The sequence below is a fragment of the Pseudogymnoascus destructans genome (assembly GCF_001641265.1).
Source record: "Pseudogymnoascus destructans isolate 20631-21 unplaced genomic scaffold scaffold_3, whole genome shotgun sequence".
Classification (NCBI taxonomy): Eukaryota; Fungi; Ascomycota; class Leotiomycetes; order Thelebolales; family Thelebolaceae; genus Pseudogymnoascus; species Pseudogymnoascus destructans.
Genome location: NW_020167522.1, coordinates 172,897 through 187,568, shown reverse-complemented (window position 1 = coordinate 187,568; position 14,672 = coordinate 172,897). Strand labels below are relative to the sequence as shown.

General features: G+C 49.9%; 4 protein-coding genes across 4 annotated transcripts in view; 1 reads left to right on the top strand and 3 right to left on the bottom strand.

Moving 5' to 3' along the window:
- Window positions 1-7,802: 7,802 nt before the first annotated feature.
- On the bottom strand, window positions 7,803-9,018 carry VC83_09594 (uncharacterized protein). Its single transcript, XM_024473007.1, has one exon. The coding sequence runs from the start codon at window positions 8,354-8,356 to the stop codon at window positions 7,829-7,831; it is 528 nt and encodes a 175-aa protein (XP_024328775.1). The 5' UTR covers window positions 8,357-9,018; the 3' UTR covers window positions 7,803-7,828.
- Window positions 9,019-9,748: 730 nt separating this feature from the next.
- Window positions 9,749-11,420, top strand: VC83_01383 (uncharacterized protein). The gene is made up of 2 exons (XM_024465062.1): window positions 9,749-9,946; window positions 10,037-11,420. Exons 1-2 carry the CDS (start codon window positions 9,875-9,877, stop codon window positions 10,376-10,378), a joined length of 414 nt encoding a protein of 137 aa, XP_024327009.1. The 5' UTR covers window positions 9,749-9,874; the 3' UTR covers window positions 10,379-11,420.
- RNR2_2 (Ribonucleotide-diphosphate reductase (RNR), small subunit) lies at window positions 11,263-13,153 on the bottom strand. Its single transcript, XM_024465061.1, has 2 exons — window positions 11,440-13,153; window positions 11,263-11,359 (listed from the first exon to the last, which is right to left on the bottom strand). Exon 1 carries the CDS (start codon window positions 13,037-13,039, stop codon window positions 12,095-12,097), a length of 945 nt encoding a protein of 314 aa, XP_024327010.1. The 5' UTR covers window positions 13,040-13,153; the 3' UTR covers window positions 11,263-11,359; window positions 11,440-12,094.
- A 1,122-nt stretch (window positions 13,154-14,275) lies between these two features.
- Window positions 14,276-14,672, bottom strand: part of VC83_01381 (uncharacterized protein) — a gene marked incomplete at both ends in the record, with an annotated part of 1,012 nt that continues 615 nt past the window's right edge. The window contains one exon of the mRNA XM_024465060.1: window positions 14,276-14,645. Coding sequence (XP_024327007.1) covers window positions 14,276-14,645 — 370 coding nt within the window. The remainder of the gene's footprint in view (window positions 14,646-14,672) is intronic.

Below are 14,672 nucleotides of genomic sequence, written 5' to 3'. Positions count from 1 at the left end.
TCCAACAACAACGCCAGCGACCACTCCTCCGAGAACTGTAAGTGACCCCTTCTCGTGGATTGTCCGATGGTACACTAATGAATTGGATAGGATACTTCCATCCACAACAACGAGTAGGTGATGGGAGCGCATTGGCGCAGGGGTGATAACGTGTGCTGGGCTGACGGGATTCTGCGCAGAATTCCAACCCTTTTTTTTTTTTTTTTTCAATGCCGATTCCGACTCCCGCGGGAGCTTTGTCGGGCGCGTTCCATGTCCTTTGCCTGCGCTGCCTTCGGGCCAAAGCTTGTGGCGTCAAGGACCACGATTGTGTCTGGTCCCCCGCCTCGTCCAAGTGCGAGTACTGCACGGCGCAGCACTCCACTTGCGTTCCGGTGAGTTCCCTTGTGCTGTTCTGTCTCTGTTGGCTTTTGCTAACAATTTGCATAGCTTCCCTGGTTCCTCGACGAGGAATACCGTGTCCTTGCTGCCGCCGAAGCAGCAGATCCCTGGGATCCCGCCGCCGTCGAAGCCGCTGCCGCAGAGGCAAACCGGGTGGCCCTTGTGGCCGCCCAAAGCGTTCCAAAGTTCCGCTCGGCCGCCGAGCGCGACTCCTACGAGGAGCTCCGTGCAATGCGCGCCGCCCTCGAGGTGGGTCTGGCCATAAGTATCCCCCTGTTCTGTGTGGTTTCGGTGCTGATTCGGTTTAGCAAATCCGGTCGTCACTGCGCCGTCTTCGGACGGAGCAGGGGAGCGTGCCGGCTCTTTTGGGGGAAGTGGTGGCTGCGTGGGCAGGCTTCCTGCCGTCGCTGTCGCTGCGACGGCTCCGGACCATGCTGGGGGGAGGAAGAAGGGGGGTGGTGAGGGTGGTGAGGGTGAGGGGGATGGGTTTGGGGCCCAGTATGGGGCGGAGGAGGATGGGGCGTAGAAAGGAGGAGGCCCTGTGTCGGAGGGGACTCGGACCTGACTCTTCGCGTGGGGTCGCTTCGACCCTTCGTCTCTCTCAGTGGTAGCCGCTTGTTGCGACGCTGGTGAGACGTTTGGGAAGGGTGACTCCCGCAAGAGTTACGGTGGTGAGTGCACCCTGGCTCAGAGGGTATTTTAGTTTAGAGTCGTAGATAGTGACGACTCTGTTTCTTCCGCTTTGTCTTCCTTCCCGTGATCGTAGTTTTGTTCCTCGCCCGCCTTCCACGCCGTAACCCCTCCGAGTAGTTCTTGAGGTGGACCTGGTAAATCTGGGTATTCCGTATGAAACTCTCTGAGTTTCTGGGGAGAGTTCATGAAGTTTGACACTGGGTACCACTCCGAATCCGGATCGTATCCGACCCAACTAACCCTGTATTGTAGTTGCTTCTGGTGGAACCTTACGGCGAGGATCTTTTCCACTTCCCATTCCTCTACGCCATCTATCACTTTGCTGCTAGGCTCAGGCGGATCCTGACCAGGTAGGGGATTATTCGGATCCTTCATGAGTACGTCTGGTGAGAACACATCGTGTATTTGCGAACCGGTAGGTAGTTCCAATCGAAATGCGTGCCCAATCCATTCCACCACCGTATATGGTCCGACCCATTGTTGGCCCAGCTTGCGGCTAGGACGAGAGTTTTTCAAATTTTTGGTCGATAGGTACACTCTATCTCCTACGTCCCAGTCGATGGCCCTTCGGCGTCGATTCACGTGCTTAGACATTTCCTCTTGTGCCTTTGCCATGTTTTCCTTTGCGTGGATCCATGCGGTATGCATTCGGTCTGCCACCGCCTTGGCTTCCTCTCGGTTTAGGGTCTCCCGGGGGTTGGTGCTTCTCGGAGTGTTCCAATCCCAACTCGTACGCGGATCGGTTCCGTACTTGAGTCGGTAGGGGGTCATGCCAATGGATGCGTGGGGGAGTGTCATTTGCACGCGGTCCATTATGGGGATGAGTTCGCTCCAGTTATCCTGATAATGGGATACGAAAGGCCTCAGTCTCTGATCGATGTATCGGTTCATGATTTCCATCTGCCCGTCGGTCTGCTTATGATAGGCAGTCGACAGCTTAACCTTAACGCTGATAATTCGACAGAACTCTTGCCAAAAGGATGATACGAATTGGGGTCCGCGGTCGCTTACAATCGACTCCGGAGTGTGTCTGAATTGGTATATCCATTCGATGAACAATTGCGCCATCTGCCGGGCAGTTGTAGTTTTGTAGCAAGGTATTGTCACTAAACTCTTTCCGAGTCGGTCCATAAACACTAAGATGCTATCGTATCCACGCTTGTCCCTTGGGAACTCCTTGAAGTCCATGGTGAGGTGTTGCATAGGGTATTCGGGTACGGGTAGTGGGTGTAGAAATCCTTGTTGCTTAGTGACATTGGTGTGAGAAAGCCGGCATGTCACGCAGTTTCGTACATACCACAAACAGTCCGCTTCCATCCCGACCCAATGATACTTTGGGGCGAGCAATTGGTAGGTTTTCCTGCCACTTGGGTGTGCTGATGACACTTGATCGTGCGCTTCCTGGATCAGTTTCGTACATAGGTCAGTGTGGCGATTCACACATAGGCGGCCTTTGTATAGGAGGAGCTGGTCGTTCATCGCGAATCCGTCTGGTAGGGGTTGTTTCGCGCGAGTCTCGGTGAACGACTTCCGATTGTCCGCACATAGCGCCTCTATTAAATTGAAGGGCACCTGGGGCTTGGCGGTGTCCATTGAATTAATGGATGCTATGTAGCTCTCGGCGAGTTCGGTGCTGATTCGGGGGTGTAGGCGGCTTGGACCTAACAATACCCTCGCCCTACTATCAAGTTTGACTTTCTGCTGCGTTACCAAGTCCTGGTCTCTTCGGCTCAGAATATCAGCCTTCTGGTTATTTTTGCCCGCAGTGTACGTAATGCAGAAGTTGAAGTCGGAGAGTAGCTCCATCCATCGAACCTGCTTCGCGGTGAGAACCTTGGTAGACATGAAATATTCCAGCGAATGGTGGTCAGTGTATACGTCGACTCGGTGGCGTACCGAAGCCAACTCGGGCCTCCATTTTCCGAAGGCCTTTACTATTGCGAATAGTTCCTTGTCGTGGATCTCCCAATTGATCTCATGTCCGGATAGGACATGACTGTAAAAGCTTACGGGGTACCATCGCTTGTCAGGGTGTTCTTGAGACAGGACACCAGCTACCACTCCATCAGAGGAGTCGGTCTCCAGCTTCGTAGGCAATTCAGGGTTGAAGTGGTGAAGTGCCTGTACCGCTAAAAGTTGTCGTCGCAATTCCTCGAACGCATCCTCACATTCGTCTGTCCACCGGAACGGCTCAGAGGGACTAGTGATGGTGGTGAGGGGCTTTGCTATTTTGCCAAAATTACGAATGAATTGTCTATAGAAGCCACAGAATCCCAGGTAGGACTTAACACCCGTAACAGTGGTCGGTCGGATCCAGTTACGAAGGGGTTCGATTTTGTCAGGGTCCGCTTCAACACCGGAGGTAGTGAGAACATAACCCAAGTATTTTGTCCTGGTGACGTTGAACTCGCATTTGTTCAAATCAGCTTGGAGTCCAGCTTCTCGGAGACGCTGTAGGACCTTATGCACATGGTCTGTGTGTTCCGTAGGGTCCTCTGAATAGATTAGGATGTCGTCTAAGTATGCGGTACAGAAGTCGTCTAAGTATTGCATCAGGACGTCATTCATATACCGCTGATAGGTTGCGGGACCGTTCGTTAGTCCAAATGGCAGCACTTTGCACTTATAGGATCCATAGCGAGTCCGAAAGGTCGTGTACTCTTCCGAGTCGGGGTGCATCCGTATACGATGGAAGGCTTGTCTGATATCTAGCTTCGTGAAGATTTTTGCTTTCGACACCCGTCCTAGTAGTTCATCGATACGCGGGATGGGGTAGGGATCGTTCCGGGTGAGACCATTTAACTTCCGGTAATCGATGCAAAATCTTAATTTGCCATCCGCTTTCTTTACGAATAGGATAGGGGACGCGAAGGGGCTGTTGCTGTTGACGATGAATCCCTTTTCCAGGTTTTCCAGCAGGTATTGCTTGGTAGCCTTAAGCTCTTCGGTGCCCTGTCGATATAACGGGGAGAAAGCGTTTGGTAAAGGGGCTTCGAGCTGTATCTTGTGGTCGTATATGCGGTGGGGGAGGATTCGATCCGATTCCAACTTCGAAAAGACATCGGTGTACCTCCGGTGCATATGCGGAAGCTTCTGCTGGATGAGGCGGAGCGTTTCTTCGTCCTCTACCAACTCCTTTTCATGAATGATCTGATCGATTTCGTAGATGCTAGTCTGAAAAAACTCAGAGTCGTTTCGCATCATCTCGTGGTGGAAAGCATTTGCACTGATTTCGCATATATGCATGGGCGTAAACCTATGTACTAGGGTTTTCTGCAGTGGAGGTTTCCATTTGGGTGGGGGAGAAACCTCCTGGTTTCGTAGTGGGTTCGATGGCGTATCGGTGATCTCTTCGTAGTCAGAAGTTATCACTTTCATTTCCATCGACCGTCCGCCTGCGCGGCGTCTGTCTTCGCGGTGGATTGCGAAATCCCGGCGATTCGCATCCGACTGATATGCAGGATGTTTAATGGACGTTTCGCGTGAGTGGTAGGGCAAGGTGATCTCCTTGCTCCAGCTAGGAGTCGGCGGGTACTCCTTTGGCCATACTAACCGGCTCTTTGCAGAGTCGAGTGTCACGACGGAACAAGAAGGCTGGCCAACTACAGGACAGGAAGGAGGGAGGTCGCATGAGACCGGCCCTGGTACCTGGAGGGGCAGCGGGGAATAGTAGTTCCGAAAGTATCACGTGACGGACTCGCAGGATGATGAGAAGAGTCCTAAGAGTCCAGGACTCCGAGGACTCGAGTGAGTTCCCAGGAGTCCACTAGGCACGTGATGGACTCGCAGGATGATGAGAAGAGTCCTAAGAGTCCAGGACTCCGAGGACTCGAGTGAGTTCCCAAGAGTCCACTAGGCACGACGCCACTATATAAGTAGATAGTATTTCCTTAGATAGGAGCTTCGTGCTCAACTCAATACAGTATTTGTTATATACTAGTAACGTGTTACTTGAAGCCTTTGTGTCTGATCCCCTGCCTCCTCTGATAAGTAAACCTTTACGCAAGAGAACCTCTGTGTCTTCTATCGTTTAGAAGTCAGCGTTACATCGAGTAGTATTCAGAAGCGGCTGAAAAGCTTCTTCCCAATTATCACATCTTGTGCTCCGAGGTCCAGGAGTACAAAGGGGCAGTTATATATTCAGCGTCCTTCGACTGTTAAGTGTAACCGAATATACTCCGATATGTGGCCTTGGATTTTGCGCTGAAATCCACGTATGGGTACAGAGTAGGGTAGTTTCCATATAGGGCTCTGAAGTGCTTTCGACAGTCGTATTGCAAAAGGCTTGTTAATGACGAGGTAGCCGTTTGCTCCTGTGTCTGCTAGGGACTTAGTTTGCACCCCGAGTCCATTCATACTCAGGGTCGTGTCGACTAAGAACTGGGTGCCTCCCAGGAGTTCTCGTAAGTCTAGTCCTCGCAGGTCACATTTGCGTAGACCTAGGAAGGAGCCTTCTCCTAGGCCTCGTCATTTTCCTCGAGGGATGCATCCGATTGAAGTTCCACAGCTTCTTCCCATTGTTCTTCTGCCTCGGGGTCATTACGGTCCATTTCCTTGATAGTGGCGTTAAGGGGGCATTTGTCCTGGAAATGGCCAGGCTTGCCACACTTGAAACAGTTTCCTGAGGGCGCAGGGACTGCGGTTCTCAGACGTTCCGGTATGGCTGGCTTGGGGAGGAACGCGGTTCGGGTGAACAGAGCGGATGTGGCTTGAGTCGGCTTCGACGCTGATGACGCCTTTGCCGTATCCGTGGTACGTGTGGACATCCTTGCGAGAGCGGGTAGAGGATTCAATTCGTTGTTCCGGCGCCGTTCCTGGTCGAAAGCGGTAAGTTCTCGTACCATGGTCTGGTATTCTCCCTTCCATTGGATTTTGATGATCGCGACGCAGCTGCGGAATTGAGGAGTCAACTTGTTCCACATGTACCGAAACCATTCCGACTCGGAGACTTGTCCTGTGATAGCTGCACTTTGGAAACGAGCCTTGAACTCTGGGAAGGTTTCACTAGCATGCCCTTTCTCTCCCATTTGCAGGTCGTCGAAGAGGTTCCTGGCCTGTTCCGTCTCATTGCCTGTGAGGTAGTATGAACCTAGTAGATCCATCATCTCCTCAGCACTGCGGAACCCATGCGTAGCGGACAGGTATTGGGGCTCTAGGTAGGTCTTCGCCAGGCCGGTCGTAGTTCCCCATATCAACGCTCTTCTCGAGACGTCGGTAAGGTAGTGGTCCTCATTGACTACGAGTCGATCCCGAATCGAAGCGCTCCATTGTAAGAAGGTATGTTCTACCCCATCGCTGAGAGGAAGGATTTTCTCAGAGATGGTTGATTTCTTATAGCGATTCGGAGGGTCCTCGGTGTGCATTCGTGATGACCCTGGAATCGAGGGAGAACGAGTGTTCTGAAGAGGCGGCAATTGAACTGTCTCGGGGGTGTTTCGTGTACGAGGCGTTCGTTGCTCCGTAACTTCTACTGTGGGTATGGGGGCGTCCACCGGCGGTGTGGACGGGATTCTGGTCTGGGATGCCGACAGGATAACTAGTAGATCCTTGACCTCCTGTATCTGTGCTTCGAGGTGGGCCATTCGACTCGGGATGTCTTCGGATGGCACAGACGTCGTAGCTGCAGCGGTGGTTTGTCTGGTAGTCATTCTGGGCAGTTGACCGTCATTGTCTTGGGGTATGTTTGATGTCGGCTTTTTCGACATATTGCCTCGGGTGTGTATCGGTACCGATACGAAAGAGCTTGACTTCCGGTAGCTCGTAGCTATCAACGCTCTTGTCCACAATTTCCTCTGTGCTATGAGGGGGTTCTTAAGGATCTCGTATCCTATTTGGCGCCAACGCGTCGGCGACTTTACCAGCTTGTTCTGAAGAATCAAACCCTGATCCACTGGCTGTCCGTGAGATCTCTGGAATCATGGCTATTTGAAGTCGTCAGGTCTCTCCTCCGAAACATCACCGAGTCACAGTCGATGGTGTAACGGTAGTTCTCCTGAGTCGTTCCGGTGTGGGATATTATTTAAGTACGGCCGTCCCCGGCAGGCGTGATCTTTTTTGTATAATGTAATGACACAGGGCACCCAGCTCACAGTAATAGCATATGAGAGTGCGAGTCGGAGGCTAAACGGATGCTATCCTATAGGTCTACTATGAAGGATACAAAAAAGATGAAGAGAGGAACCCCCGTTGAGTCAATTTCCTTAAGTACCCGAAACGGGTCCGACTCGGATAACCTACCCTAATGCTCCCCACGTGACCGTAACCTGCCCGACTCCGATGCTTTCCATCACTGAGGGCTTTGGCATCCTTACAGACGTGTAATGAATCATAGAGGGTTGTAGCAATTGTTGAGTAGTATTGCTCTTGTTGTTGGTGTGACAAGCCAAAATATGTATAGTGACTTGTAGGTTTGAGGAGGAGATTTCTAAGTTTGCTCTTGAGTTTGATAGCAAACTGAGTGCAACGAATGTCAGTATGACATTGGAGAAGGTTGTGAATTTCAGTATTCCCTGCCTTTTTAACAGTTTGGTGCCATATATATGCAATAGAGTCAGCTGAGATTTCAAGCTTCTTTTCAATCTCTCCATATGATGCGTTCATGTATACACGCAAGGTAATAATTGCAGCACGTAGTGGTATTGAGATTTCAGCCATTGTTGAGCATTACAGTCAAACCCCTGTTATAACGATGTATTCTGTCCACCATTTCACTATCGTTATAACCAGTATATCGCTGTAACCAAAATATAATATATTATGTAATCCATGTATCTAATGTCCCCTGAACTAATGATGCCTGCTGAATACCCTCAATTGCTGATTCCAACCACTCAAGTGTCCGTAAATAATCAGAAGAAAGAGATTCTTGGCTTTCAGCAAATCCAATCAATATATGAAGAGCTTGTTTAGCATCAGCCATTGAGTACATAGGCTGTGGAAGCTGATCATCATCTTCTTCATCACTTTGAGTAGTCGGTAAACCTAAATGCTCTTGTAGCACTTCTTGTAAAACCTCATCTTCTCCTACATTCTGCTCATCCTCTCCATTGTCATCTTCGTCAACAGGGTTAAGAAAATTTGCAACTGACATAACGTCTTGTATATTTCCTGCTTCCATAACCTTTTGATATAGCTCTGTAACTCCATGAGGCATAATTGGAGTAGGAAGTGAAATAGGTGAAGAGACAAGTGTTGATTTGCGAAAGCAATTGTAGATTGTAGTATTTGTAATTTCGTTATTCCAGCTTCGTAAGATCCAACGGATTGCAAGGTGTAGATTCATTGACGACAGAGGATCTACATTTGAGTCGAAGGATTGAAGATATATTGTAGCCAATGTCACCGGTAGTAAGCTTTGCAATTCTGAATAATCCCTTGATCAAGAGGCTGGTAGCGACTTGTACTATTAGCAGGTAGCCAACATATTCGAATATTTGATGGAGGAGGACAAAGCTCAATTGCAGTATAATGGGCAGAGAAGTTGTCCATTGTAAGAAGAACTTGTCGTGTTGTGCCAATATGCTGATAAAAAGCTTGAAGCCACTCTGTCATAATCGTTGTATTCATCCAAGCTTTCTTATTCCACCGCCATTGCCCTCCCATTGTATGAACTGATACAAATCGCAAAGCGCGTGGTGTTTTAGCTTTGCCAATGAACCAGACTGGAAATCGATCTGTGCCAGTTGCATTGACACAAAAGACAAGAGAGATCCGATGTTGTGATGAGAGGCCTCGAGAGAGCATCATCCTCCAATAAAGGCCACTCTCGTCCATGTTGTAGATATCCTCCTCTTGATATTCCCCTGCCACAGTTTGTAAGGCTCTCATTTCCTCTTCTGTAGAAGCTGGGATAGATAAGGCTTCTCCGTGTCGAACTTTTAATGATATCTTAAAGCGCTTCTTAAATCCCTCAAGCCATCCAATGCTGAACTCTGGGACTGGCTTGCCAGAGTGTTGTGGAAACTGGCGCCAGATATCTCTTGCCTTTGTTTGCAGAAGCTCTCCAGTTGTAAATCCCCCTCTTGCTTCAATACGCTGCTGCCATGCAAACAGAACCTTCTCTAAGTCAGCCAGAAGCCTTCTTGAAGTCGCACGCCTTGTGGTGTATTATTCTCGTCGAGGTGGGAGAAGCGTAGACTTAAGGATTCAGAAACAGTTGACTGGCTAAGTTTGTGATTGTATTCGTGGAGGAACCATTCGATGCATTGCTTCTGTGTAGGCTTTGGGTGCTGTCGATGTGCCCAGCGACGAAGGGCGCGCCTTTGTTCTAATGTAATACTGTGCCTCTGGCTCATGATCCTGAGAATACGTCAGACTGGATATAACGATAATCGGATGGAACTGTAACGATTATCGTAGTATCGTAAGTTGTGTGGAAATAGAATTGGTTCCGAAAAATATATCGCTATATCAAAAATATCCTTGTATCCAGGATCGTTATAACAGGGGTTTGACTGTACTACATTTTCTACGCGTGTACTCGGGTACAAGTACATGGTGCTTGGTAGATTCCTACATTGGCCGTTGTGCACCGTGGGAAACACAAAAAGTTATTGGAAATGTTAATAATAGAGTTTAGAGTATATACCATCGGAATTAATATGTAAACTTACAATTTTGCCCTGTATAATCGAAATTTACCAACTCCTCTGTCCAATCCGCTAGCGGCCACCGTACTAGCAGCTCTCCAAACCTGTCACTTTCGTGGGGTCGCCTATCTGGACAACTCATCCCACTCCCGCCACACCACAGCAGGAGCAAGTCATTCCTCCCTCGCGACCTCGATTCGCCGACATCCAAAATGCCGTACCTCCCCACAGCCCAGGAGTGGCTCACTCAATCCGCTCTCCTCCTCCAGGCGCGTCCCACAACCGTACGTCCCTCCTCGCGATGCCTATAGCCGTCTCGCACAACCCCGCTGCTACCTCCCTTATGCAAGCCTCAAATTGACCACTTCACACAGTCCCGCATAACGACAAAATACACCGTCAAACCCTCCACGCGCCGCACAACCGCTGAAACCGCCGCCCCTGCCCCCGTGGCTTTCCTGACACTCAAAACTTACGACCCGGCGTCAGGCACAACCCTCAAATACCGCACCGACAAAGCCGCAGAGGTTGGACGTCTCGTGCTCTCCCTATCCCGGCTTGGACGCGAGATGGCGGGCTTGCCGGAGCTGAAGGAGGAGGATATTAAGATGGAGGGGGCGGGGGATGCGGTTGCTGCAGCTGCGGCGCCAGTGCCTGAGAAGGCTGGGGCGCAGCCGGGTGGAGCGAAGAAGGGGAAGAAGAAGGGGAGGAAGTGAGGGGTGGAGCTGGATGGGGTGGGAGATGGTGGGTGGGAGGCATTATAGGCGTCTTGGGCATACTGTTAAGCGATGTTTGAAAAGTTGGGCTGTGGAAGATGGTAGCCATGGTGGATTATAATATGGCAGGCGTGGGATGGGATTGGAGTTCATCATGGGTCAGATACCTGAAGCTAGATATCTAAAGGCCTAGATCTCTCAACGTGCTTCATGAGATGTGCCCTCAAAGGATACGAAAATCCGATCACTATCCAAACGCTCTATGTGCGACAGGCTGCAGCCGCAAACGAGGGCCATGGCATCGAAGCCTTTAACCAAGAATCCCGCAATTGGTTTAACGAGCTCGAGAAATCCTATCACAATAGGGAAATTGAATATCAGAATGCAACTAGCGATTCAATTAGGTCGAAGCATGCAAAGCAATTAGAATCACGGATTTCGAACCACCTCGGCTGTCGGGAATGATGCCCACTCTCAGGATCACTACTGTTACCGCCACTCCTTTGTCGCCGTCGTAATGACTTCCTGTCACCCCACTTCCTTTCTCACCACCGCTGCCAATACCACCATCACCACCACTCCCCTGTCACCGTCATACAATACGCACGAGCACGTAGGTGGAATCTTGGTCCTAACAGTCCGTAGACGCTAGGTAAGCTAAAGACAGCCAGCAACCAGCACCCACCCCATTGGCACCTTCTGCATTGGTAGCCTTTGTCGCCATATGCTGGACGTAACTGTGTTCATCATCTTCTGTTGCATACTCGGTGCTATTGCACGGATGTGATGTCTGTGGCATGTTTGTTGACGAGGGTTTGTAGTAGAAGTGGGAAAGGGTGGACGTGAGAAGATGGAGATGGCCATAGAGATTGAGAGACGGAAATCGAGGGAGAGTAACTAGAATCAATGCTCCCGCTAAATTCGAGAAGGACCCGCTTATATCAGCATGTGTAGTCGCTGATAGTATAGGACCAGGGAAGACTATACAGACCGTTAGCTATTAGGAAGTTGAAAGTTAACACCATGCTCACAATATGACAACATAATAAAGACGTTCATACAGAGACTATATCGACGCAGGATGCTTGTAGAGAAGTCTCCTGCAAAGACTCTCTTACTCATTGCCCTAGGTAAGGTTCTCTCTCAGTGGATTGCTGATATGGAGTAGCTAAGTGAAGATTTCATCCACATCATGTACTATGGTCCGAAAAACTCGAGTATCCTCGTGAATACTAGGATTGAAGTATCAATCAAAGCTAACTGGAATATGTTACAGAGAACATCTGACTGACCCCTTCGACCTCGATACCATTATAGCAAATATATGACTATTCATACCACGGCCAAGCAATTTATATGAGAAGCAACCACGAAAGTAGTTTTGATATAACTTCTTCAACTACTTAATCCTATCTTATTGTTTCATACCACATTTCGTGGCATTGCCGTACCCCTTTCCAATCCTATCCACATGTTACAAACAACTCCCAAAACTCCATATTGAGAAGAGTGATCTCCCGATGATTAACGGCCGAGCCCGCTAGCATTCTATGCCAGGTATATGAAAGAAAAAATGTGTGCAAGACACCCACCCACCACAACAGAGCTACCCATGCCAAGTTGTACAACCTTTCAGGTTAATTTAAAGCAAAGCAACGCCGATGGAACCATTCGCATAAATACATAATAAAAGACGAACCAAAGAATGTGGAGCATCTAGAAGTCTTCATCGAAGTTGAAGTCTCCACCATTCTCTGCTTTCGACTCGATCTGTGCAGCGGTATCCTCGTGCTTCTTGGTGGTCGATGCCATGACACCAGTCTTTTGGTAGTCGGCGACACGCTTCTCAAAGAAGTTGGTCTTTCCTGCCAGGGAGATGTTCTCCATGAAGTCGAATGGGTTGGTCGCCTTGTAGTACTTCTCGTTACCGAGGGAGAGTAGCAGCCTGTCGGCGACGAACTCAATGTATTGCTTCATCAAGTTGGCGTTCATGCCGAGCAGCGCACAGGGAAGTGCCTCAGTCAAGAACTCTTGCTCGATGGAGACAGCCTCGGTAATGACGTCTTGGACGGCCTGCTTGCTTGGGCGGTGTCTAAGGTGGGAGAAGAGGAGGCAGGCGAAGTCAGTGTGGAGACCCTCGTCACGGGAGATGAGCTCGTTCGAGAAGGTCAGGCCGGCCATGAGGCCACGCTTCTTGAGCCAGAAAATGGAGGCGAAGGAGCCGGAGAAGAAGATACCCTCAACGGCGGCGAAGGCAACGAGGCGCTGAGCGAAGGTGGAATCCTTGTCTTGGATCCACCTAACTGCCCAGTCGGCCTTCTTCTTAATGCAAGGAATGGTCTCGATGGCATTGAAGAGGTATGTGCGTTGAGCTTGTTCCTTGATGTATGTGTCGATGAGGAGGGAGTATGTCTCGGCGTGAATGTTCTCTATCATGATTTGGAAACCGTAGAAGCAGCGGGCTTCTGGGATTTGGACCTCGCTGCTGAAGCGCTCGAGGAGATTCTCGTTGACAATTCCGTCTGACGCGGCGAAGAAAGCGAGAACGTGGGAAATGAAGTAACGCTCATCGTCATTGAGGCGGTTGTTCCAGTCGTGAAGGTCCTTGGAGAGATCAATCTCCTCTGCCGTCCAGAAAGACGCTTCTGCCTTCTTGTACATCTGCCAGATCTATTGTAAATTGTCAGTATAAAATCCACTTTACGCGTTACGCGTCCGTGCTGACGCGCGATGACGCGACGTGGTCACATACCTCGTGGTACTTGATTGGGAACAGGACGAATCTGTTCGGGTTTGACTGAAGCAGTGGCTCGTCGGCTTCCTCTGGTTTAAGTGTAGGTGCGATCAAGCTCAAATCGGGCTCTGCCACGATTGGCTTCTTGGTCTCGACGACGGCATCGACGGGTGCTTGGGTGTCGAATGGGAGGTTCTCCTTTCCAACAGCAGCGAAGTCAAGCTTCTTAGCTGGAGAGTCGTTCATCTTCAAGTTCTCGAGGGAAGACGCTGTCTGTATCATTCATTAGGAGCTATTCCCACGACGACAGCGACGGTGGCAAGAGATTACATACCTTCTTCGACGGCGTGATTTGGGTTGCCATTGTATTGTTGTCTGAGGATAGTGAGATCAATTCAGTTAATGTAGATGTTCTGGTAGTTTTGGCACAGAGTGAGAGAGAGTAAGAGGAATTGGCTGTGTTGATGGTGACGTGAAGAATAAGGTGGTGGAGGGGAAGAGTGCGTCCTTTGTAGTCCCCGTCTGCACCCTAGTTTGTTTCTTGGAAGCGCGTTCTTCCTCACGTGACGCGACTTTACGCGTTTTGCACTCTAAAGGGAAGAGGCTGGGATTCGCACTGACACTTTTACAACACAGCCTAACAGCAGTAAGACATCAAAACCCCACCTGTACACCTCCAGATCCGTATTTCCGGCCTCTGTTGGATCGAGCTGAAAGAATTTCCTGAAACTGCCCCATGTTTGTCGCATTTGTGTGGACAGAGACCCCTCACGCTAGATGATCTGATAAGATTAACCCTGGCAACGCGCAGGCAACGCGCAGGCAGCTGTCCAAGGAAACAGTCACCCATATCCACAGATGGATCTTTTATCCACAGCCATGCACGCGCGTTTGTGCCGGCTTAAGTCATAACACGTCTTAGTAAACTTAGTAAAGCTCAGCAATCAGCTTGGCAATGGAGCTTCGTGACTCATTTACGTACGGGGCTTTTGGATGCCTAGCCAACGAGTTCGTTTATAAACATGGGAGCATATATTTCACCCATTACCGTGTTAAGATTGAAGCGGGGTCAAAGTCAATGCTGACATTTAATGCTGTTCTATTCAATTGTATAATTTTACCGTGGTATCTAGCTCCGAGTCTTTACAAAAGTTATAAATTAATTAAAGCACCTCATTACAAACACCTACCGAGTTCGAACTGGTTTCTGACGCGTGCTTGGTTCTCTGGCAGGACGGGACGGCAAGTTGGAGAGTGGCGTATCGCCATGCCGTTGTTCGGGCGCCGCTCTCGACGTCCGGCTGCTTGCTTTTCTTTCCAAAGCCGAACCACCCGCCGCTACTCTGGGTTGTTGTTGAGGCCGTATTAGTTGTGCCCGAAGGTTTTTGACGCTGAGTTCCCGATGGAGCTGTTTTTCGAGGCTGTTGTGATTTCGTTTGCATACACTGGAGGTGGACGCTGGCCACCAGGCGGTCGAATTCGTCCGGATCGCTAGGGTCGACGGTGGGCAACGCGGCGCCCTGGGATTTGAGCCTGGCCTGTCCCTTAGCACGAAGATGT

Coding starts and splice junctions, on each gene's coding strand:
- VC83_09594 (XM_024473007.1), bottom strand. CDS start 8,356: ATGAATCTACACCTTGCAATCCGTTGGATCTTACGAAGCTGGAATAAC.
- VC83_01383 (XM_024465062.1), top strand. CDS start 9,875: ATGCCGTACCTCCCCACAGCCCAGGAGTGGCTCACTCAATCCGCTCTC. Junction 9,947..10,036: donor TCCAGGCGCGTCCCACAACC/GTACGTCCCTCC, acceptor CACTTCACACAG/TCCCGCATAACGACAAAATA.
- RNR2_2 (XM_024465061.1), bottom strand. CDS start 13,039: ATGTACAAGAAGGCAGAAGCGTCTTTCTGGACGGCAGAGGAGATTGAT.